The sequence below is a fragment of the Thalassophryne amazonica genome, chromosome 8 (assembly GCF_902500255.1).
Source record: "Thalassophryne amazonica chromosome 8, fThaAma1.1, whole genome shotgun sequence".
In the NCBI taxonomy this organism is placed as follows: Eukaryota; Metazoa; Chordata; class Actinopteri; order Batrachoidiformes; family Batrachoididae; genus Thalassophryne; species Thalassophryne amazonica.
Window position 1 is genome coordinate 64,479,978 of NC_047110.1, and position 24,451 is coordinate 64,504,428.

At 40.9% G+C, this 24,451-nt stretch overlaps 1 protein-coding gene across 3 annotated transcripts in view; it reads left to right on the forward strand.

Annotated features, from left to right (window-relative positions):
• pstpip1a (proline-serine-threonine phosphatase interacting protein 1a) overlaps nt 1–18,294 on the forward strand; it is a 46,748-nt gene extending 28,454 nt beyond the window's left edge. The window contains exons 8-15 of one of the 3 annotated variants that reach the window (XM_034176509.1): nt 329–374; nt 535–614; nt 16,275–16,373; nt 16,844–16,940; nt 17,109–17,196; nt 17,335–17,411; nt 17,616–17,713; nt 17,794–18,294. In XM_034176509.1, coding sequence (XP_034032400.1) covers nt 329–374; nt 535–614; nt 16,275–16,373; nt 16,844–16,940; nt 17,109–17,196; nt 17,335–17,411; nt 17,616–17,713; nt 17,794–17,931 — 723 coding nt within the window. In that variant the 3' untranslated portion in view covers nt 17,932–18,294. The remainder of the gene's footprint in view (nt 1–328; nt 375–534; nt 615–16,274; nt 16,374–16,843; nt 16,941–17,108; nt 17,197–17,334; nt 17,412–17,615; nt 17,714–17,793) is intronic. The other 2 variants (XM_034176507.1, XM_034176508.1) reach the window with 2 other exon arrangements.
• The last annotated feature ends 6,157 nt before the right edge of the window (nt 18,295–24,451 follow it).

Consider the following 24,451-nt stretch of genomic DNA (forward strand, 5'->3'; position numbering starts at 1 on the left):
AAATTTTGTTTTTTCAGTGTCTCTGGTGAATGTAATTTTCTTTGGGTACATACTGTAGATGATTCTGCAGCAACCAGGAAGATTGTTTCTCAAACAGTGGCAGTTAATTCCACAGTTGCTCAACAACAGTGACAGATTTTGAAATGCAGTTCCGCATGCTTTCAACTGTATTTGGTTTACATTGTTTTTTCAAAATGGCATTCCCTATGTTGATCAAAGTCAAATACTTCTATAAACCTTATAAAATAAACTACATTTCCTTGTATTCTGAAAACTCTCAGTTGATAGATGTAAAAGCAATATGATATTTAAATGTTTTCTCTTTCAGATGCAGAACAAGTCCAAACAGTGCAGAGAAGCAGCCATAGAAGCTGGTAATGACAAACTAAAAAAAGAAACGTTGTCCTTCAGAAGTAATGACATGCACTGGCATTATGGAGGCCACAAATATCAGATCTAAAACTGCAGTTTTAGTTCTACTATGTAAAGCTGCTGTTTTAAATCTGTAGATGTATTCATTATATTTCTCTTTAGAGAAACAGTACCAATCCAACATCCAGCAGCTGGACCAGATTCGGCAAGAATGGGAATCCACACACATCGACACATGTGAGGTGAAGTGTTGCAATAGTTACTATATTCATGTTGTTACTGATTTCATCATGCGACAAGCACATTTAATATATAATGCAATGGGCAGTTTTAGTGCAAGATTGGTAACACCCAAAGAATGTTTTGTCAATGAGAATGTGCAATACTTCCTATGAGCAGAATACAAAGTGAGTCATCATTTGAAAAAAGTTTTTCCTTCACAGTGGAGCTTCCTGATATAACATCAACATAACTCAACAACGCTGTGAGGAAATGCAACAAAATTAATCACAAATGCAGAAAAATAAGCATTTGACAGTGACAAGCCATTTCATTCATTCATTTTCTGTACCTACTTATTCCAGTTAAGGGTTACATTGGGGAGGAGCCTATCCCAGCTGTCATCGGCGAGAGATGGGGTACATCCTCGGCAGGCTGCCAGTCTGTCCAGGGGTTAGCCTTTGAAATAGTCATATAGAAAATAGGCAGATAAATACCATTTACCCACACATTGCTGCTTTGATGAGCTGGTATCGTTTTAAATTAGCCTTTAGTAATTGTGGAGACACTACCATCATCTTTGCATGCATTACTGTTGGAGAAAAAAAAATCTAAATTACAAACTGATATATTTTTAGATGGATACAATTGCTAAACTGACTTAGAGTACCAAGGGCAAGGCATTGGTTCTTTTAATCCTACAACCTGCTTTTGGCTTTGAAAACCACGCTTCCATTTAAACATCACCCAAATTTGAACATTTATCACAGCTAGAAACTGCAAGAATACAAATTATCTTTGGATTTTCAAATTTCCAACAGTCTTTGAACTGCTTATGCATACTGAACACATTTGCCAAGAAAAAATCAAATAAAATCTACACTTAAAATAATATTTCAATCAAAATCACTTTATGCTAGATGCATTGTTTAAGAATTTGCCAAAAATAAATTGTTTCCACCATCCAGATTGTATTTTTCCCAAATCCTTGTCATTGCAACTGGTAATCCTTCCCTGCATCCAAATATTTATTATACGATCCTTTGTAATAATTTGGACATACGAGTACTGCCATCTTACATGCCATTTTACCCCAATTTTTACAGACAGTGCCTTTGCACATACCCATATTTGTCCTAATAAGTCCTATTATGAAACAGCAGACTTTTTGAACCAGTTCCTGATGTATATTTCGTCCACCAAGGATGTAATAAAATCATCAGCGTTTATTTATTTGTCTGTCCGCTGTTAGCAAGATTATGTCAAAGCTACTGCACGGATTTTGACGAAATTTTCATCAGAGATATATATTAAGCCATGGAAGAATCCATTAAATTTTGGAGGTGACCTGGATCCAGATTCTGGATCGAGATTTCACTTTATTACTTCAAAACTACCCACCAAATTTGCACCACAGATGGACATTAGAGCGTGGAAGACGCCACTAATTTTTGGAGGTGGTCTGGAACCAGATTGGCAGAAGTCACAAATCTCTGATTGTTCTTGCTGTACAATGTCATGGCCTCTTTGATGTTGCTACCATTTCTATGTATGTACGCCATCTTCTTAAATTTTTCTCAGATAGTTCTTGGTTGCCAGGATTTGGCTGTATCATGGGCTAACATAGTGTAGTCCATTTGTGCACCATGGAAGTAGCAGATCACCCAAGTACTAAGTCTTTTTTAACAAACTTATACATCAAAAATCAAATGCTTCTATTGATGTAGTCAATAAAGTGAACCAGATAGGTATCGGTTGAAAATGTTGATCAAAAGCGTTTGATATTCATAACAGAGGCCATTACAGAAGAGGTACAGTTGGTCATACACCACTTTCTCAAACACTTTTTGAAATGGTACTGAGAATTGATACAACTCTATAGTTGTCACAGGATCCTGTTTACTCACATTTTTGTGAATAGGCTACTTTTAGGTCATCCGGAATTATACCAGTTAATAATGGTTCATTTAAAATATGAGCAAGGGTGTTTTTCTTGAATTTAAGTTTACCAAAATCTTGTACACCTGGTCCATAATTACCACTAAATCACTAAAAACCATTTACATGTGAACTACCATGTTTACCAATGCCACAGATTCAGAAAATGTATTAAAGTCATTAGCCACTTTATATGTATTATAACACACTTTGTTATCAATCACTAACCTGACATTGGTTATTTTTGTTAATAATAATGTTTTTTTTTTGTTAATAATAATCAATCAATCAATCAATTTTTTTTTATATAGCGCCAAATCACAACAAACAGTTGCCCCAAGGCGCTTTATATTGTAAGGCAAGGCCATACAATAATTATGTAAAACCCCAACGGTCAAAACGACCCCCTGTGAGCAAGCACTTGGCTACAGTGGGAAGGAAAAACTCCCTTTTAACAGGAAGAAACCTCCAGCAGAACAAGGCTCAGGGAGGGGCAGTCTTCTGCTGGGACTGGTTGGGGCTGAGGGAGAGAACCAGGAAAAAGACATGCTGTGGAGGGGAGCAGAGATCGATCACTAATGATTAAATGCAGAGTGGTGCATACAGAGCAAAAAGAGAAAGAAACAGTGCATCATGGGAACCCCCCAGCAGTCTACGTCTATAGCAGCATAACTAAGGGATGGTTCAGGGTCACCTGATCCAGCCCTAACTATAAGCTTTAGCAAAAAGGAAAGTTTTAAGCCTAATCTTAAAAGTAGAGAGGGTGTCTGTCTCCCTGATCTGAATTGGGAGCTGGTTCCACAGGAGAGGAGCCTGAAAGCTGAAGGCTCTGCCTCCCATTCTATTCTTACAAACCCTAGGAACTACAAGTAAGCCTGCAGTCTGAGAGCGAAGCGCTCTATTGGGGTGATATGGTACTACGAGGTCCCTAAGATAAGATGGGACCTGATTATTCAAAACCTTATAAGTAAGAAGAAGAATTTTAAATTCTATTCTAGAATTAACAGGAAGCCAATGAAGAGAGGCCAATATGGGTGAGATATGCTCTCTCCTTCTAGTCCCCGTTAGTACTCTAGCTGCAGCATTTTGAATTAACTGAAGGCTTTTTAGGGAACTTTTAGGACAACCTGATAATAATGAATTACAATAGTCCAGCCTAGAGGAAATAAATGCATGAATTAGTTTTTCAGCATCACTCTGAGACAAGACCTTTCTAATTTTAGAGATATTGCGTAAATGCAAAAAAGCAGTCCTACATATTTGTTTAATATGCGCTTTGAATGACATATCCTGATCAAAAATTACTCCAAGATTTCTCACAGTATTACTAGAGGTCAGGGTAATGCCATCCAGAGTAAGGATCTGGTTAGACACCATGTTTCTAAGATTTGTGGGGCCAAGTACAATAACTTCAGTTTTATCTGAGTTTAAAAGCAGGAAATTAGAGGTCATCCATGTCTTTATGTCTGTAAGACAATCCTGCAGTTTAGCTAATTGGTGTGTGTCCTCTGGCTTCATGGATAGATAAAGCTGGGTATCATCTGCGTAACAATGAAAATTTAAGCAATATTGTGTAATAATACTGCCTAAGGGAAGCATGTATAAAGTGAATAAAATTGGTCCTAGCACAGAACCTTGTGGAACTCCATAATTAACTTTAGTCTGTGAAGAAGATTCCCCATTTACATGAACAAATTGTAATCTATTAGACAAATATGATTCAAACCACCGCAGCGCAGTGCCTTTAATACCTATGGCATGCTCTAATCTCTGTAATAAAATTTTATGGTCAACAGTATCAAAAGCAGCACTGAGGTCTAACAGAACAAGCACAGAGATGAGTCCACTGTCCAAGGCCATAAGAAGATCATTTGTAACCTTCACTAATGCTGTTTCTGTACTATGATGAATTCTAAAACCTGACTGAAACTCTTCAAATAGACCATTCCTCTGCAGATGATCAGTTAGCTGTTTTACAACTACCCTTTCAAGAATTTTTGAGAGAAAAGGAAGGTTGGAGATTGGCCTATAATTAGCTAAGATAGCTGGGTCAAGTGATGGCTTTTTAAGTAATGGTTTAATTACTGCCACCTTAAAAGCCTGTGGTACATAGCCAACTAACAAAGATAGATTGATCATATTTAAGATCGAAGCATTAAATAATGGTAGGGCTTCCTTGAGCAGCCTGGTAGGAATGGGGTCTAATAGACATGTTGATGGTTTGGATGAAGTAACTAATGAAAATAACTCAGACAGAACAATCGGAGAGAAAGAGTCTAACCAAATACCGGCATCACTGAAAGCAGCCAAAGATAACGATACGTCTTTGGGATGGTTATGAGTAATTTTTTCTCTAATAGTTAAAATTTTGTTAGCAAAGAAAGTCATGAAGTCATTACTAGTTAAAGTTAATGGAATACTCAGCTCAATAGAGCTCTGACTCTTTGTCAGCCTGGCTACAGTGCTGAAAAGAAACCTGGGGTTGTTCTTATTTTCTTCAATTAGTGATGAGTAGAAAGATGTCCTAGCTTTACGGAGGGCTTTTTTATAGAGCAACAGACTCTTTTTCCAGGCTAAGTGAAGATCTTCTAAATTAGTGAGACGCCATTTCCTCTCCAACTTACGGGTTATCTGCTTTAAGCTACGAGTTTGTGAGTTATACCACGGAGTCAGGCACTTCTGATTTAAAGCTCTCTTTTTCAGAGGAGCTACAGCATCCAAAGTTGTCTTCAATGAGGATGTAAAACTATTGACGAGATACTCTATCTCACTTACAGAGTTTAGGTAGCTACTCTACACTGTGTTGGTATATGGCATTAGAGAACATAAAGAAGGAATCATATCCTTAAACCTAGTTACAGCGCTTTCTGAAAGACTTCTAGTGTAATGAAACTTATTCCCCACTGCTGGGTAGACCATCAGAGTAAATGTAAATGTTATTAAGAAATGATCAGACAGAAGGGAGTTTTCAGGGAATACTGTTAAGTCTTCTATTTCCATACCATAATTCAGAACAAGATCTAAGATATGATTAAAGTGGTGAGTGGACTCATTTACATTTTGAGCAAAGCCAATAGAGTCTAATAATAGATTAAATGCAGTGTTGAGGCTGTCATTCTCAGCATCTGTGTGGATGTTAAAATCGCCCACTATAATTATCTTATCTGAGCTGAGCACTAAGTCAGACAAAAGGTCTGAAAATTCACAGAGAAACTCACAGTAACGACCAGGTGGACGATAGATAATAACAAATAAAACTGGTTTTTGGGACTTCCAATTTGGATGGACAAGACTAAGAGTCAAGCTTTCAAATGAATTAAAGCTCTGTCTGGGTTTTTGATTAATTAATAAGCTGGAATGGAAGATTGCTGGTAATCCTCCGCCTCGGCCCGTGCTACGAGCATTCTGATAGTTAGTGTGACTCGGGGGTGTTGACTCATTTAAACTAACATATTCATCCTGCTGTAACCAGGTTTCTGTAAGGCAGAATAAATCAATATGTTAATCAATTATTATATCATTTACCAACAGGGACTTAGAAGAGAGAGACCTAATGTTTAATAGACCACATTTAACTGTTTTAGTCTGTGGTGCAGTTGAAGGTGCCATATTATTTTTTCTTTTTGAATTTTTATGCTTAAATAGATTTTTGCTGGTTATTGGTGGTCTGGGAGCAGACACCGTCTCTACGGGGATGGGGTAATGAGGGGATGGCAGGGGGAGTGAAGCTGCAGAGAGGTGTGTAAGACTACACCTCTGCATCCTGGTCCCAACCCTGGATAGTCACGGTTTGGAGGATTTAAGAAAATTGGCCAGATTTCTAGAAATGAGTGCTGCTCCATCCAAAGTGGGATGGATGCCGTCTCTCCTAACAAGACCAGGTTTTCCCCAGAAGCTTTGCCAATTATCTATGAAGCCCACCTCATTTTTTTGGACACCACTCAGACAGCCAGCAATTCAAGGAGAACATGCGGCTAAACATGTCACTCCCGGTCCGATTGGGGAGGGGCCCAGAGAAAACTACTCTCTGTCCCTAATCCCTAATAATGTTCCACAATGGTCTTGGTAGGTTTTGGTTCCCTCTAGTTTAATGTAATTAGATTTTGCCAAACACTTACTATACACGACCTTATTGCTCAAGTGGGTATAGTGAACATACAATAAAGGATGCTTAGATTGGCTGAATTTATGATCGGCTTATCTCTCTCATAAATTAGTTGCAAAATTTCACCTGTCATCCATGTAGCTTAACCTTACAGTTTTATGAGGTGCCATGTCATCTGTTACATGTAAGAGTTTAGTTTTGAACAAAATCCATATTCTTTACATTAACTGCATCATACACTGATTTCTAATCCACTTCATTCAACATAATTTCATGAAGGTTTTTTTTTTATAGTTTTTACATGGCCTTAGAGTGACATTATTATGTTTGCTTATTGGATCTTTATGACACTTTCTCATACAGTATGTTAAGCAATGATCATTTACACAGAGATCAAAAACACCAAAAGCCTTAATTTGATCAGGATCAGTTAAAATAATCAAATCTAATACGGTAGAGGTATTTTGTTTGAGATCAAACAATGTCATAAATTGAGTTTTGGATTTATACAGTGAGTTTCCATTTTTATTAAAATGTTGATAGTGAATATTAAAATCACCTAGTAATATACCAGTGGTGGCTGGTGAAAAAAATCTTGGTGGGGCTGGTGTGCCAATAGATTTCCCTGCCTAGTCCAGTACAGGTATTGAAATGAACAGACGGAAAATTAATACAATTCCACAACAATCATTTAATGTCCTTCTCAAAATCAGCAGTTTCACAGATAAAGTTAATCATTTACAGCTATATTAGGCCTCATTTATACTTTGGAAAGGAACAGTACCAGATACAACACTCAAGTTCTTGATCAAGGAACATTTCCCCATTTGACACCAATTACACACATAGTACACCAAACTGTACTGCACTGACATTATCTTCAGCCAAACAGATCATGGATTTCACCATGACACCCCCTTAACAGAATAAAAAATATCACCAAATTTAGACTTACAAAATATGGAAAAATTCCTCAATTGACAAAAAAAAAACATTATGTACATACTACAATGTTCACACCTTCCAAAAAAGAGAAGGGGAGGGAGAGAGAGAGAGAGAGAGAGAGAGTGTGTGCGTGAATGAATGAGTTAGGGGGGTTTTGGGGACTGAGTGACTGTATGAAAAGAGAGACCTCTTTTCATACAATCACTGTCAGAGAGAGAATGTGTGTGTGTGTGTGTGTGTGTGTGTGTGTGTGTGTGTGTGTGTGTGTGTGTGTGTGTGTGTGTGTGTGTGTGTGTGTGTGTGTGTGTGTGTGAGAGAGAGAGATAGTGAATAAGTGTATGAGAGAATACAATCGAGAGGAGCGACTGACTTTACACTGTAAAACTCAATGAGTTAGTTGAACTCAAACCATTTGAGGAAACCGATTGCCTTAAACCATTTGAGTTTGCCAACTTAAATAAAATAATTTTCAAAAATTTCATTGTTAAACTTTACAAATTATAGTTAATTAAACTTATGTAAATCTAATTTATGTTTTTCAATAAAAAAGTGACATAAATTTCTCCCTAAAAAATTTGCATTACATTTTGGATTAAATTTTTTGATGCATTCTTTGGTTTACTTGTTGACTCTGCGTTGTGTTGTTATGACTCTGCCCATTCGCTCCCCTTGGGATGCGAACTCATGATCTCCGGCATGGAAGTCGGACTCTCTAACCAGAAGGCTAAAACCCAGGGCTTTGGCCTTGTGACCAGAGAATCCTTTTGAGCTGATGGGAGTGAGGTTTACTAACTACATATGCACAGTGACACCTGCTGGTATGTGTTACATAAACTCAATTAAAATGAGCGAATGGAATGCACTGGAAATACATTACTAATACTTAAATACCCCAAAACTTTAAATGCACTTAAAGGAACTGAGTTGTTATGACAACAGTTCATTTTTGATTTAGTTTAATTAATGGAAATGAGTGACTATAACTTTTTCAAAGTTTGAGTTACATTAACTTAATTACTGTATTAAAATGGAGTGTTCAGTTTAACAGTGTAAAGAAGCGAAGAGCTGGCAAACAGTCAAATCCACAGCCGAGACTCGATCCAGAAAACTTTTCTTCAAATACTCATTGAAACCTCTTCCCCATTACGACAGTCATCCCACTCCGAACAAAGCAGTTCATGCATTTTTTTCTCGCAGACCTGATAGTACAGCAGATAACTGTAAGAATCGTTCAAATCCAGTTACAAGCACCAAAATTTGACTGTGTATATTTTTTGGTACATATTGTAGAAAAATAATTTTAGCCATTTGAATTTTCAATAGGGGGCCAAGGGTCAAAATTAAAAAATGTTCCAATCATATTGAAAGTGATACCACATTATGTATCTGATGCAGTGGCGGCTGGTGAAAAACAGTCTTGGTGGGGCTGCTGTGCCAATAGATTCCCTTACCTTTGTCCAGTACAGGCATTCAAGTGAACAGTCGGAAAATTACTACAATTCCACAATAATCATTTCATGTCCTTCTCAAAATCAGCAGTTTTACAGATAAAGTTAACCATTTACAGCTATATTAGGCCCCATTTCTACTTTGGAAAGGAACAGTATCAAATACAACACTCAAGTTCTTGAGCAAAGAACATTTCACCATTTGACACCAATTACAAACATAATACACCAAACTGTACTGAACTGACATTATCTTCAGACAAACAGATCCTGGGGTTCACAATGACACCCCCTTAACAAAATAGAAAATATCACCAAATTTACACTCTTTCAAAATATGGAAAAATTCTTCAATTGACAAAAGAACATTATGTACATACAACAATGTTCACACCTTCAGAGAGAGAGAGAGAGAAAGAGCGTGTGTGAGAGTGAGAGAGAGAGGGGAAGTGTTCGTGTTCGTGAGAGAGAGAGTGTGTGTGTGTGTGTGTGTGTGTGTGTGTGTGTGTGTGTGTGTGTGTGTGAGCGAGAGAAAATTAAGGTCATATTTTGCATGAACATTGAGTGGAATGGAGGCAAACTAAAGAAGCTTGAAAAACTTAAATTAAATAACTTGACTAACTAATAACACCAAAACCTTGCTATTTTAGGGTTTTGTTTTGTTTTTTTTACTGAGCAAATAATTTTTTTTTTTAGAGTGTGGAATACTCCAAAGAATATTTCACTTCTGTGAACTGATCCTCATAACGTGTAAAGTGAAATCAAAATACCAGCATGGCTGCAGCTTTGAACACTGTTACAAACAGCCCCGGCCTCCCCTATTACCATTATAACTGGTCTGCTGTCCCAAAAAAGATCACAGCTTTGACCCCCTAAAACAAACAAGAAAAACATCACTCATTCGTTTTATCTTAAATTTTCATCCTCGTTTCCACACCAGGAGCAACATTCGGGATTAAATCCGAGCAGCTCGTCAGCTTGCCTGAGCTGAAGTGGATCCAGAGGAGTCAGTCCGCAGCTGGCAGAGGTGGATGCGTTCCTTTCCACCCCACAGTAAAGAGCGCAGATCAGCAGCCTCCGTGACGTGTGCGCGCTGACAAGGTGAATGAAGCCTGACACGGTTTATAACGAGTCAGACAAACGTCTCTCCTCCAACTGGGATGTGCAATTGTCATTAAACCACGAGAAAGATCTGATGTAGTACCATATCACCCCAATAGAGCGCTTCGCTCTCAGACTGCAGGCTTACTTGTAGTTCGTAGGGTTTGTAAGAGTAGAATGGGAGGCAGAGCCTTCAGCTTTCAGGCTCCTCTCCGGTGGAACCAGCTCCCAATTCAGATCAGGGAGACAGACACCCTCTCTACTTTTAAGATTAGGCTTAAAACTTTCCTTTTTGCTAAAGCTTATAGTTAGGGCTGGATCAGGTGACCCTGAACCATCCCTTAGTTATGCTGCTATAGACGTAGATTGCTGGGGGGTTCCCATGATGCACTGTTTCTTTCTCTTTTTGCTCTGTATGCACCACTCTGCATTTAATCATTAGTGATCGATCTCTGCTCCCCTCCACAGCATGTCTTTTTCCTGGTTCTCTCCCTCAGCCCCAACCAGTCCCAGCAGAAGACTGCCCCTCCCTGAGCCTGGTTCTGCTGGAGGTTTCTTCTTGTTAAAAGGGAGTTTTTCCTTCCCTCTGTAGCCAAGTGCTTGCTCACAGGGGGTCGTTTTGACCATTGGGGTTTTACATAATTATTGTATGGCCTTGCCTTACAATATAAAGCGCCTTGGGGCAACTGTTTGTTGTGATTTGGCGCTATATAAAAAAATTGATTGATTGATTGATTGATTGATTGATTGATGTGCACCTCGATGTGCCTCCAAAAGGATCCCCGCCAAACTTTGGTGTCAATGATTTGATTAGTTTTGTCCCGTTTTAAACCTCCGAAGAGTTCTTCAACTTACTCCAGCAAAACACACGGAGACAAAATAAAAATAAATAAATATAACCCAAATGTCGTCGTCACCATCATCTCTTCCTGACTGACTGACAGCAGCAGCTGCAGCGTCACGTGTATCACTGACTGTAATCTAACGTTCCCGCATTTTTGTAGCAAGGGCTAAAATTCCCGGCGCCCCAAAGCCATTAATTTTGGCAATGTTGATTTGCCAAATATTTATTAATTTTCCCTAGCAACGACATGCAGTTGGTTATTTCACTGCACTTCAAGGGTGCTTTGAATGATCGCCCAAGACGAGGAATGATACGTTCTCTGCTTCTGTCGGTGGAAATGCACTGTTGAATGAGAGTCAGTTGGAGGAAGTGTTGTTTTAATCATTCATATTACATGTAGGCACATACTATTAAGTAAAACTGACATTGATAATACTTTTTAAATATAAATATATATTATGACTTTTCCCCTCCACATCTAGGAGGGCAGCGCCCGAGCGCCCCCTATGGGCCAGCCGCCACTGATCTGATGACAATGATTCCAAAACGGTATAGTTTGGACTATCAATAGCTGAATGTTCTGGAGTTATGGGGTAAAACCAGCAAGAATGGTGACAAAGGTCAGTTTCAGTTTGTACAGGGGTCAAAAGTTAAAGTTGCTCCAGTTCTGGTAAAACATGGAGCAAATTCTTGGTTGAACTAATAGGATTAACAAATGGAATAGTTCTGACTGTGTTGAATATTTGGTCTCCAAAGTAAAGGTCAAACAATGTTGACATCCATTGGATTCTATGACATGTGACATATGTTACCCCGTAACATTTTTTCCGGCGCTTCCAGGTGGTTGCAGCTGGGTCACTTTGCAGCTCGTATGTGTGCACTTTTTCCAACTTTTTAACTTTATTTTATTTTCCTTTATTATTATTTTTTGTTTTGTTATACTTACTGTACGGCTAGGGCTACGCTGACACAGTATTTTTCTGCAAATTTGTGGATATTTTTACCTGTTTTTGCCACGATGTGTGTCGGGACACGTGCCGTGTGCCTATTGTCTACACAAAGGAACAGCTGATTGCCCTGAGAGGAGCTGCTCGGTTTTTCCCGTGGGACAAAGAAGAAAACAACATCCCCACGGACATATTACGCAGTTTTCGTTGTGGATGTCGGGCCGGACGCAGGATCCAAGAGAAAAAACATCGCCCTCACCCTGCACTTCCCTCTGTGATCACCGGTAACGTAAGATCTATTACCAGAAAGTGTGACGAGCTGAACCGTGCTCACACGGTACCAGCGGGAATACAGAGACAGTGCACTGATGATTTTCACGGAGACCTGGCTCACCCCGACCATCCCAGACTCTGCTGTAGCCATCGACAACTTTCATCTGCTACGCTCGGACAGGACAGAGGAGAGCGGGAAGCGGAGAGGAGGAGGACTTTCAGTTTATGTGAGTGAAAAATGGTCCAAAGCAGAACACTGTACTGTTAAGATGCAGATGTGCAGTAAACACATCGAACTTCTTGCTGTTAGCATTAGGCCATATCATCTGCCTCAGGAGTTTTCACAAGTTATCATGATAGCTGTGTATGTAGCCCCATCTGCTAACCCTGAAATCGCTTGTGAGCATCTGCTAAATTGCATCAGTGATCTGCAGTCAAGACACCCACAGGCCCTGTTCCTCACCACTGGTGACTTCAACCACTCCAACCCTGCCTCTGTCCTCTCCACACACACTCAGTATGTGACCTGTCCCACCAGAGACAATAAAACACTGGACTTATTTTTTGCCAGTGTGAAGGAGGCATACACCTCTTCCCCCCTTCCCCCACTGGGCAGATCAGACCACAGTCTCATCCATTTGGCACCAGTATATGTCCCCCTTGTGCGAAGGCAGCCTGCTGAGTCTCGGATTGTACAGAAGTGGTCTGCAGAGAGTGAGGCGGCACTTAGATACTGTTTCAGCACAACTGTGTGGTCTGAACTCTGTGAACCTCGCAAGGAGGACATAAACGCCATGACAGAATGCATCATGGACTACATCAACTTTTGCTTTGAAAACATCGTACCTAACCGGACAGTGCGGTGTTTTTCGAACAACAAACCATGGATTAACCCTGATATAAAGACTCTGCTGAAGGAGAAGAAGGGAGTCTTTAAGTCAGGGAACTGAGAGGCCCTGAAGAATATACAGAGAGAACTGAGGAGGGATATTCGCAAGGCCCAGACCGCCTACAAGAGGAAGATGGAGGAGCAGCTCCAACACCAGAACATCCGGGGGGTGTGGAGCAGGTTGAAGACCATCTCTTGGTTCAGACCCCCTTCCAAACAGGAGGAAGGTGACCATCAATGGGCAAACGACCTCAACAAGCACTTCCTGAGGTTCGTCACAACCCCTCCTCCTCCTCCCCCTGCTCTGTCTTCTGTGCCTCTGCTCAGTATCCCCCCTCCCCCTCCTTACACTTCCTTTCACACCGCCGCCACAGACTGCTTCATTCCCAATACACATCCTGGCACCAGCCAGACCTCCTCCCCCTCCTCCACCCCTACTTCCCCCCCCACCTGCTCTCTACTCTTCATGGCAGATCAGGTCAGGAGTCAGCTGAAGAGAATAAAGAGCAAAAAGGCAGCAGGCCCAGACGAGATTAGCCCTTGGCTCCTCAAATCCTGTGCAGACGAGCTGTGTGAGGTCATGGAGCGGGTCTTCAACCTGAGCCTGAAGCTGAGGACAGTGCCACACCTCTGGAAAACGTCATGTGTGGTCCCAGTGCCCAAAACACTGCACGCCAAAGACCTCAACAGCTTCAGGCCATGGCAATTACATCCCACCTGATGAAGACCCTAGAGCGCCTCTTCCTGTGTCACCTCCACTCCACGGTGAGCTCTGCTATGGACCCACAGCAGTTTTCTTACCGGCCCGGCATCGGAGTGGAGGATGCCATCATCTCCCTGCTGCGCCGTTCGCTGTCCCACCTGGAGTGGCCCGGCAGCGCTGTGAGGATTCTTTTCTTTGACTTCTCCAGCGCTTTCAACACCATCCAGCCACGGCCCCTGAGGGACAAGCTGGTGATTGCAGGAGTGGACGAGGATCTGGCTGAGTGGGTCCTGGACTACCTCACAAACCGGCCCCAGTTTGTGAGGACCAAGAACTGCGTGTCTGACCTCCTGACCTGCAGTGTGGGGGGGCCCCCAGTGGACGGTCCTCGCACCCTTCCTCTTCAGTCTTTACACTGCAGACTTCAGACACAACATGTACAGCTGCGTCCTGCAGAAGTCCTCCAATGACTCCGCCCTCACTGGACTCATTATGGACGACGATGACGTGGAGTACAGAGGACTAATGCAGGACTGGTGTCAGAGGAACCACCTCCTCATCAACGCGGGGAAGACCAAGGAGATGGTGGTGGACTTCAGACGCCGCCCCACTACACTTCCCCCAGTGAACATCCAGGGAAGGGACATTGAGAGAGTGGACTCATATAAGTACCTGGGTGTTCATCTGAACAACAAACTGGACTGGACTCACAACATGGACACACTTTACAGGAAGGGTCAGAGCCGCCTCTACCTCCTGAGGAGGCTGAGGTCTTTTGGAGTGAGGGGGCCACTCCTGAGGACCTTCTATGACTCTGTGGTGGCTTCAGCCATCCTGTACGGTGTGGTCTGCTGGAGCAGCAGCATCACAGAGAGGGACAGGAAAAGACTGGATAAGATCATCAGGAAATCCTGCTCTGTCCTGGGCTGTCCTCTGGACTCTGTGCAGGAGGTGGGGGGACAGGAGGGTCGTGGCTAAACTTAGATCTATGCTGGACCACAAGTGTCACCCCCTGCAGGACGTTCCGTCTGCTCTGGAGAGTTTCAGTGACAGACTCATCCACCCTCGCTGTGTGAGGGAGAGATTCCGCAGATCGTTTCTCCCGGCTGCTGTCAGACTGTGCAATGGACAATGCTAGTACTGTGGTAACCATAGCAACCAGGACAATAATCATGTCATTACCTGCCGTATTTATTAGGTACAATAATTTAACTTATGGTGCAAACTTAAGTCACTTTACCTACTATACTTTAACCTGTCCATATTGTAAATATCAGAGTAACTTATCGTACATTTCATGCTGAAGTCACTTTATCTGATCACTTTTACATCCCGACAGTGTATAACATCCCGGCAGTGCAGCTTTGAACTGAACAATGGTAGTCTTAGCGTTACCCGGCACTCAGTGCTTTTTTTAGTTCTTGTTTTTTAAGAGGTACTTGTTTGTTTTATTTCATGTCCTTCTGTCTACTCCTACTGTTCTATGCTGCGATGTGACACTGAAATTTCCCCATTGAGGGATGAATAAAGGCTTTTCTTATCTTATCTCTTAACTAAGCATGACACATATTGCAAACTATTCCTTTTTAAAATCCTACTAACGCAACCAATAATTTACATCATGTTTTACCATAATTGGAGCAACTTTAACTTTTGACCCCTGTACAAACTGAAAGTGACCTTTGTCACCAAGTTTGCTGTTTTTACCCCATAACTCCAGAACTTTCAGTCACAGATAGTCCAAACTATACCTTTTTGGAATCTTTGTGATCAGACACATAATGTGGTATAACTTTCAATATGACTGGAACATTTTTTTTTTTTTACCCCTATGCAGTTCTTCAATTGACCCCTACTTGGCCCCCTATTGAAAATTCAAATGACTAACGTTATTTTTCTAAAATATGTATAAAAAGGTATACACAGTCAAACTTTGGCACTTGTAACCGGATTTGAAGGATTCCTCTGCAAATATTCTGTTATCTGCTGCACTATGAGTGCAATGTGAGACCACATGCGTCCGTAAAAACAAACAAACAAACAAACTCAAAACTCAAACAGACTTGGCTACATTTGTAAGAAGTGAGGCTGGGAGCTGATTTTAGTTGGCGTTGTGCTGCTTCTTTTCCACCTACCAAACTCTGAGGCGCCTACGTGAGTGCAGCCAGTGTACGGCTGTAGCAGTTTGCGGTTGCTCGTTTATCCCAGATTCCCCCTCACCTCCCAAAAACTGTGTCCCAAAGTTCTTCAACTTACTCCAGCAAAACACACGGAGACAAAAAATAAATAAATAAATAACCCAAACGTTGATGGGGTTTTGGTTTCTGCCAAAAACAGCAGCACTTCGATAAATCCAGGGGCGACACACACACACCACCTCCTTCATGATTCTGTAAATCTGTGCAGTACATGGTTTGTTATTCAGTGATTTTAGAGTATTTAGTTATACTTCAATTTCCCCTGATAAACATACTGGGCTTTTCTTTGCAGATGTTTCAGCAGCAGGAAGAAGATCGTATTCATATTCTAAGGAATGCTTTGTGGATACACTGCAACCATTTGTCACTACACTGTGTGAAAGACGATGAGGTGCGTCCAATTTTTAAGCACCCGACAGTTTTCATAATATAGTGTTTGATGTGTTTCATCAGTGGGCAAAAAAGGGGGACTTTATCAAAATAACATTAACATAAAAACTAAAAATGTGACTTTTTTTTATTTCATTAATGAAACAAATCGTCAAGTTACAGAACTCATTCTCACATTTTGAAAAATTTGTTTGTAGACGTGATTTCTGTTACACAACACAAATACAATTGCTGACAATTAAACAACAATAAAATGATTGTAAAAAACAAATTTTCTTTTAATTGCAGGTGACCTCTAAATGTCCTAACATACATGTACACATTTACATATTTGTTTCAAAATATTTCATATTTAGCTATTTTCATTATTTTATAAAACTTTTAGGCACATTGAAAACCTTTGCACACCTTCAGCCATTCTTTTAAATGTACAGTATGTCTATAGTAATTATGCACAAAATACTCTTTTAGTGTTACGAGGAAGTACGAACAACTTTGGAAAATTGTGACATCATTACAGACAACAACTTATTCATTAATACGCATGCCACTGGCTCAACTCCCCCAGGTATGTGCCAACTCCACAACATTTCTGATTTGAATTTGAATAGTTTGAATTTTAAATTTAAATAAAACAAAACATGCAGCAGACTGGTTGCCTTGTATGTGATAAGAAAAGCTGCGCAGAGTAGATTTATTCCAGTTTTTTTTAAAGTGTATTTTCCTAATCTTGCAGCTCCAATTGAATACCAGAAATACTTTGACAGTGATGCTGTAGGGGACAGAAATGTTGGCGCTGGGATTATGAGCGGAATGATGAAGAAGTAAGATAATCTTATTTTATTTTATTTTTAATTCACAATTACAATGTACACAGTACACAGTAAGCAATACAAAAAAAGCATGTATGTGATAAATTAAAAATAACAAGATATGTACTAAATACTGCTTCCAATTTGTAGGTTTTCCAACATGCTGCAGGGGAACAGTTCATATGATTCCAAGTTAAGCATCAATGAACCAACTGAGCAATCGACTGGTAAAGTACAAATACTGCTTAAAGTAACATTTAATGTACAAGTACTATTGTGAAAACCATTTGGTTCTTGTAGTGTTGACACGAGACCTAGATCTATGAATTACCCTCTTCACTTTGTAATCTTTTCACCATTAAATCACATTCAACTCTTGTCATGTATCATTAGCATGTTACAAATTGCTCAACTCCTCTAAAACTCCCCAGTAGACCCGTCAGATGGACTATACGCCTCCGTTTCTGTACATCGTGGATCCCAGGAGAACTGTGAGGAGTACACGGTTGCCTACGACTATGTGGCTCAGGTCAAGTTCTTATATTTAAGACTGCTGTGGTACATTTAAATGCTCTTTTTGTAAAGAATATTGTTTCTGTCCGCATTTAGGTTGATGAAGAGCTGTCTGTGTCTGCTGGAGATGTTGTGGTCGTTGTCGAACAAGGTGTGGATGGCTGGTGGACGGTGCAGAAGAATGGTCTTACGGGATTTGTTCCTGGCTCTTATCTTACTAAGGAATGGCATTAATGACAGTCACACTGCATGTGGAACTTTCTGGATGCCATCATGCTTCTTCATGAAATATGCACTGTATTTTCCTGATAAAAAAGTTTCTTGAAGAGGAAAAAGTTGTATGTATAAGTTACACCAGAGTATAAGTCAGAGTTTTTTTTCTGAACCATCAACTCTTTTATTTGTGATTTGTACATTGTTTTCATGTATTTTTTATTACTGGTATTTATGTTTTATTCTTAACATTTATTTTTGTCCGTTGATTCCTGGTAAAGTCCTACAGTACATCCAGAAAGTATTGACAGTGCTTCACTTTTTCCACATTTTGTTATGTTACAGCCTTATTACAAAATGAATAAAATTATTTTTTTTCCTCAAAATTCTACATACAATACCCCACAATGACAAAATGAAAAAAGCTTTTATTATTATTATTATTATTATTATTATTATTATTTTAGAGTTTTGCAAATTTATTACAAATAAAAAGAAATAAGAAATCCCATGTACATAAGTATTCACAGCCTTTGCCAAGAAGCTCAAAATTTTGCTGAGGGGCATCCTGTTTCCACTGATGATCCTTGAAAATGTTTCTACAGCTTAACTGGAGTCCACTTGTGGTAAATTCAGTTGATTGGACATGATTTGGAAAGACACACACCTGTCTACATATAAGGTGCCATAGTTGACAGTGCATGTCAGAGCACAAACCAAACATGAAGTCAAAGGAATTGTCTGTAGACCTCTGAGACACGATTGTCTCAAGGCACAAATCTGGGGAAGGATACAGAAACATTTCTGCTGTTTTGAAGGTCCCAATGAGCACAGTGGCCGCCATCATCCATAAATGGAAGACGTTCAGATCCACCAGCACTCTTCTTAGAGCTGGCTGTCCGTCTAAACTGAGTGATTGGAGAAGAGTCTTAGTCAGGGAGGTGACCAAGATCCCAATGATCACTCTGTCAGAGCTCCAGCATTCCTCTGTGGAGAGAGGAGATCCTTCCAGAAGGACAACCATCTCTGCAGCAATCCACCAATCAGGCCTGTATGGCAAAGTGGCCAGATGGAAGCCACTCCCTAGTAAAAGGGGAAATGGCAGCCCACCTGGAGTCGGCCAAAAGGCACCTGAAGGACTCGCAGACCATGAGATAAAATTCTCTGGTCTGATGAGGCAAGGATTGAACTTTCTGTTGTTAATGCCAGGTGCCATGTTTGGAGGAAACCAGGCACTATCCCTACAGTGAAGCATGGTGGTGGCAGCATCATGCTGTGAGGATGTTTTTCAGCGGCAAGAACTGGGAGACTAGTCAGGATTGAGGGAAAAATGAATGCAGCAATGTACAGAGACATCCTGGATGAAAACCTGCTCCAGAGCATTCTTGACCTCAGACTGGGGCGACAGTTCATCTTTCCACATCACAGTGACCCTAAGCACACAGTCAAGATATCAAAGGAGTGGCTTCAGGACAACTGTGAATGTCCTTGAGTGGCCCAGCCAGAGCCCAGACCTGAATCCGATTGAATATCTCTGGAGAGATCTGAAAATGGCTGTGCACCGACGTTCCCCATCCAACCTGATGGAGCTTGAGAGGTGCTGCAAAAAGGAATGGGCAAAACTACCCAAAAATAGGCGTACCAAGCTTGTGGCATCATATTCAAGAACACTTGAGGTTGTAATTGCTGCCAAAGGTACATCAACAAAATATTGAGCAAAGGATGTGAATACTTACATACATGTGATTTCTTAGATTTTTATTTTTAATAAATTTGAAAAAATACAAAAAACAAACTTTTTTCATGTTGTCATTATAGGGTGTTGTGAGTTTAATTCTGAGGGGAAAAAAGAATTTTCTCCATTGTGGAATAAGGCTATAACATAACAAAATGTGGAAACAGTGAATCGCTGTAAATACTTTCTGGATGCACTGTATATAAATCAGAGGTCTCAAACTGATTCCAGAAAGGGTCAAAGAGGGTGCAGGTTTTCTTTGCAACCACCCACTCCATTAACATCACTTTGAGCAGAATCAGAATTTAATTTATTGCCAAATAACTCTCACATACAAGGAATTTGACCTGGTGTCATTGGTGTATAAACGACAATCGAAAGAAAAGTAAAAAATACTTCTGTAAGAAGCAGAGGAGTCAACTAGACAAATGGGAACAGCTAAATTTACTGTTAAATAGATATGGTGGAATGGGTCTGTGCAGGCATACAGATGAACAGTACAGTGATGATCAGTCTGCACTTTGTGGGAGTGGGGGGGCAGGGTAAATGGGAGTCTCTGGCATTATTTATAAGTCTAGTTGTGGATGGAAGAAGCTGTTTTTGTGTCTTGAGGTTTCAGTCCTGATGGACCTCAGCTGTCTGCCAGAGGGGAGGGTAACAAAAAGTTTGTGTCTTGGGTGAGAGGGATCGGCCACTATCTTCCTTGCTTGCCTCAGGGCCCTGGAGGTGTACAGGCTTTGAAGGGATGGCAGATTGCAGTCGATCACCTTCTCTGCTGAGTGGATGATATGCTGCAGTCTGCTCCTGTCCTCAGCAGTGGCAGCAGCGTACCAGATGGTGATGGAGGAGGAGATGATGGACTCAGTGATGGCAGATGGAATCAGGTAATCAGTGAAATCACCTGGTGGAGTGGATGGTTGCAAAGAAAACCTGCACCCTCTTGGCCCTTTCTGGAATCAGTTTGAGACCTCTGATATAACTAGTCATTAGTTATCTAGTAATTTCCATCATGCACACACTTAAAAGTTTGAGGATGGGCTCTTCTCAGCAGAAAAAAAAAAATCCCATTTTGTACTCTTCCCATTTCTTAATGGCTGATTTACCTGAACTCCAAATAATGTGAATCTGGATTTTTATATCTGCTGATTAAAAGGAGCTCCCTGCTTTAAGCTGCTTATAAATTTGGTACCACCCACATAAAGTGCTGTACTTTGTACTGCTCACCCAGTTTGGATGTGATTACGCTTAATAATGGACAGCAAAGATATGTACTTTTGTCTGTGTCCAAATACATGTGGGCCTAAGGGTAGTTATTGACATGAATGCGTTAAATAGAATTTATCAAATTGCTTTGCACTTACTGCTGGTGTTTCTGGGTGGACTTCATTCTGAAGACCAGAGATGTGGCCTTGGGTGACAAATGTCACTATGTTAAGGATCTCCACAGTGGCCGATAAGGGCCAGAACACTGCCACATTAAGACAACACTAGCAAATGCAGAAATGCATAAAAGAAAACAACCCCAACTGCATCAATTCTACATGTAGTTACTTAAAAAAATGATCTTGCAAAGTGAAAAACAAATGCTTGAACACACAGAATGCAAACATGTAATGCTGCATTTACACATAGACAAGATGCGTAAGAATGTCATATTTGCGTCATTCTTGGCACATTCCTGACATTCTTAACGTGACTTAACGCATCTGAATAGGTTTCTTAATAGTGTATGTTGGTGCGTGATATTTGTGGTTTTCGTGGAGCATGCTTTTGGCTGTCAAAAAATCTTCCATGAATGTCACGCACCACCCTCATTTCGTCTCATGTTGTGGAGGTTGCAACTGAGCATGTTGATCCGTCTTGATTAGTGATGATCCTTAATAGAGTGACAGCATTCTTCTCTGACGTGCGCACAATTAAACCCTGCTACACCGCATTCAGTTTCATTGCTGCAGTATGCTGAAGAAGGACAGTGGTGCCAAGTCGACTAAAAGTCTCGTTTCAATGCTGCTCAGTGGGGTCTGCAGGTGTTCCATGTGCCCGATGTTTGCGAAAACACGCGAAATGAGAGCCGCGTGCAGCCACACATCTGGCTCTCTCTGTCTCCTCCTCCTCTCTGTGCCACTCCATGGCACAAAGCCCAACTAAGCATGCAATCACAAAGTTCTTCTGCTTTGGATTTTGAGGAGCAAACTGGAGTGATCTGAATTGTTCAACAGCTGATGGATGAATATGGGTGTGTGTGGAGACAATTCGCCCCATTCACAACGTGACAGAACTTAACGATACTCTGTTACGCGTGCAACAATGCAGAACATTCTTGACTGTGCGTAATGGTTCCTGATAATTTCTCCAGCAACATGTGCCATTAATCGTAATGCGTGGTAACAGGTTGCAGCAGTTCCTGAGGACACCTTACACCTCTGCCTCAGATCATCACATTCGCGATCAGCGGCCAAGAATGTATACTTCATGGCATTCGTGCTGTCGTTATGTGTAAACACAGCTTAACTCACAGCACTATTTAATTGCAACACTTGTCTTTTTATCACTACGTGGTCACCAGAGCTAAGTTTGTTTATTTAGTAAATTGATGATTTTACTCTTAAGATGTGTTGGGAAAGTGTAGTGACACGGACCCACAACAGGGGGCGCAAATGAACGGTCAATAGATGAGCCAAAATATAACAATTTAATGTTGTGAATGTGCACAACGAACATACAGACAATCACAGAATATCATAACAGTCAATACACAGAGGTGACGTGTGGGCAGGCTCGAGGATAGAAGACGTCTGTCCTGAGAAGAGCCGGAACCACACGATTTCCGCCGCCCCAGAACCTGGTGAATACTGGAGCCGCCAAGTCCCGAATTCCCAGGTGATCACCGTCCCCGACTGTCGGATCTGGTACTGCTGGCGAGAACAAAGACAGTCAAGTGTGTGTGTGTGTACACCCAGTAACAACAACGGTGGGAATGCCACCTCCACCTCTCACTCAACACGTTGCAGTGGTCTCAGAGGAAAAGGAGCGCCGTCATGCACAGCCTCCACCAAAAGGACCGGTTCTCCTGCAAACACTCACAATCACAGATTTATAAATCTCAAAAAAAGGCTGAGAGTAGTACCTCCTATGAAGTATGATATCTCGGCAACGAGGTGGAGATGACGTCTGGTCTTTATGGAGTGAGATGATGTTGAGTAGATGGGTGACAGCTGTCAAGAGGTAGTAATGAGTGACAGCTGTCACCCCCGGCTGTGTCCATGGCGGCAGCGCCCTCTCGTGCCTGAAGCCCGCACTTCAGGCAGGGCGCCCTCTGGTGGTGGGCCAGCAGTACCTCCTCTTCTGGCGGCCCACACAACAAGATGGTGAGATTTTTGCATTTTTTATTTCATTTGTAGTGCTTTGAACTGTAGAAGTGAGGTAATTATTACTATATATTGTTATCAAATCCTCCAGATGGAAACTTCTGTTGTGTTGTGGAGGATTTCAAGTCATTTCTCTTTTGTGATGTGCTCTCTGAATTTGCAACAGATATGTTATCAAATGTTATATGTGCTGTAGGTTGTACTTGTATCCTGTTTTCTTTTTAAATTGCAATTTAAAAAGAAAAAATTGTCTGTGGAAATGTTTGTGGCTTCTATTGACCACCATAGAGCTCCATATACTGTCCTATTGAATATAATTTACATAGGTTGTAAATGATGAGTGATCTCATCAGGTCTTTGAAGATCGTTAGAAAAATTTTGGCAGGTTCAAGCCATCCACTCAGCCATTCAGAGAGTTTCAGACAATTCCTTCTGACAAAAGACACAGAATGCCAAGATGCAGAAGAAAAAGTTTTAGGAAGTCTTTAACCCCAGCTATAATCATCCTTTTAAATCAGATTAATTAATTATGATGTGCTTTTAAATGATCTGTTTTAATTACTCAGTTTAATCTAAGTTTAATTTGTTTTAAGAGGTTTTCAAATTTAATGGATGTACTATGTGTGTATTTAAAGTATTGGCTGCACATTATTTGCCCTTTAGGGACATCATAAAGCACTGAAGTTGAACTACTTATCATTACCCACATCACCCATCATCTATCGCTTTCATTTTCTCCATTCAACAGCTCCTCAAATTACTCCCTCCACCTTCTCAACCCACTATCCTTGCTTTTCAGTACATTTCTCACTGTATCTTTTATCAACTGAACCTGCTGCACATCTTTTCCAGCTCAATCCTTCTCTCTGGCAATTGCTACTGTATAAGTCCTTTTCTGCTTCATTAATATTCATGGTCACGTCTATATTTACCTTATGCTGCATGTTCTTGTATTCCTGTCCCATTTCTTCATCTCTTCAAGTATCCCAGTTCTTTGGGCCAATCTGTTCCTCCTTATACTTTTGTGTACATCCTCATTCCACCACAATATGTCCTTTTCATCCTTTCTCTGTCCAGATGTCACATCCAGTACCTTTCCAGCTGTCTCTCTCACTACTTCTGTTGTAGTTGTTCAGTCATCCTGCATCTCTACACTACCACACAGCATCTGTCTGACCTCCTCCCTGAGTTGCACACAGTAGTCTTTCTCCTTCAACTTCCATAATCTGATCCTTATATATAGGGAGAAAGTCCAGCCCTCACTCTCTTTCTCTTTGACAACTTCAGCATCATCCTACAAACTGGCATCTAATCATGTTGAGCTACAGTTTTCCTTGACACCACTTTAGTCTCTCCTGCATAGAACATAGTAAACCTGTGTGCACCTTCCTCCACTCTTATGTTACACTGTACTCCTCCTTCTTACAGTAAGTATTCA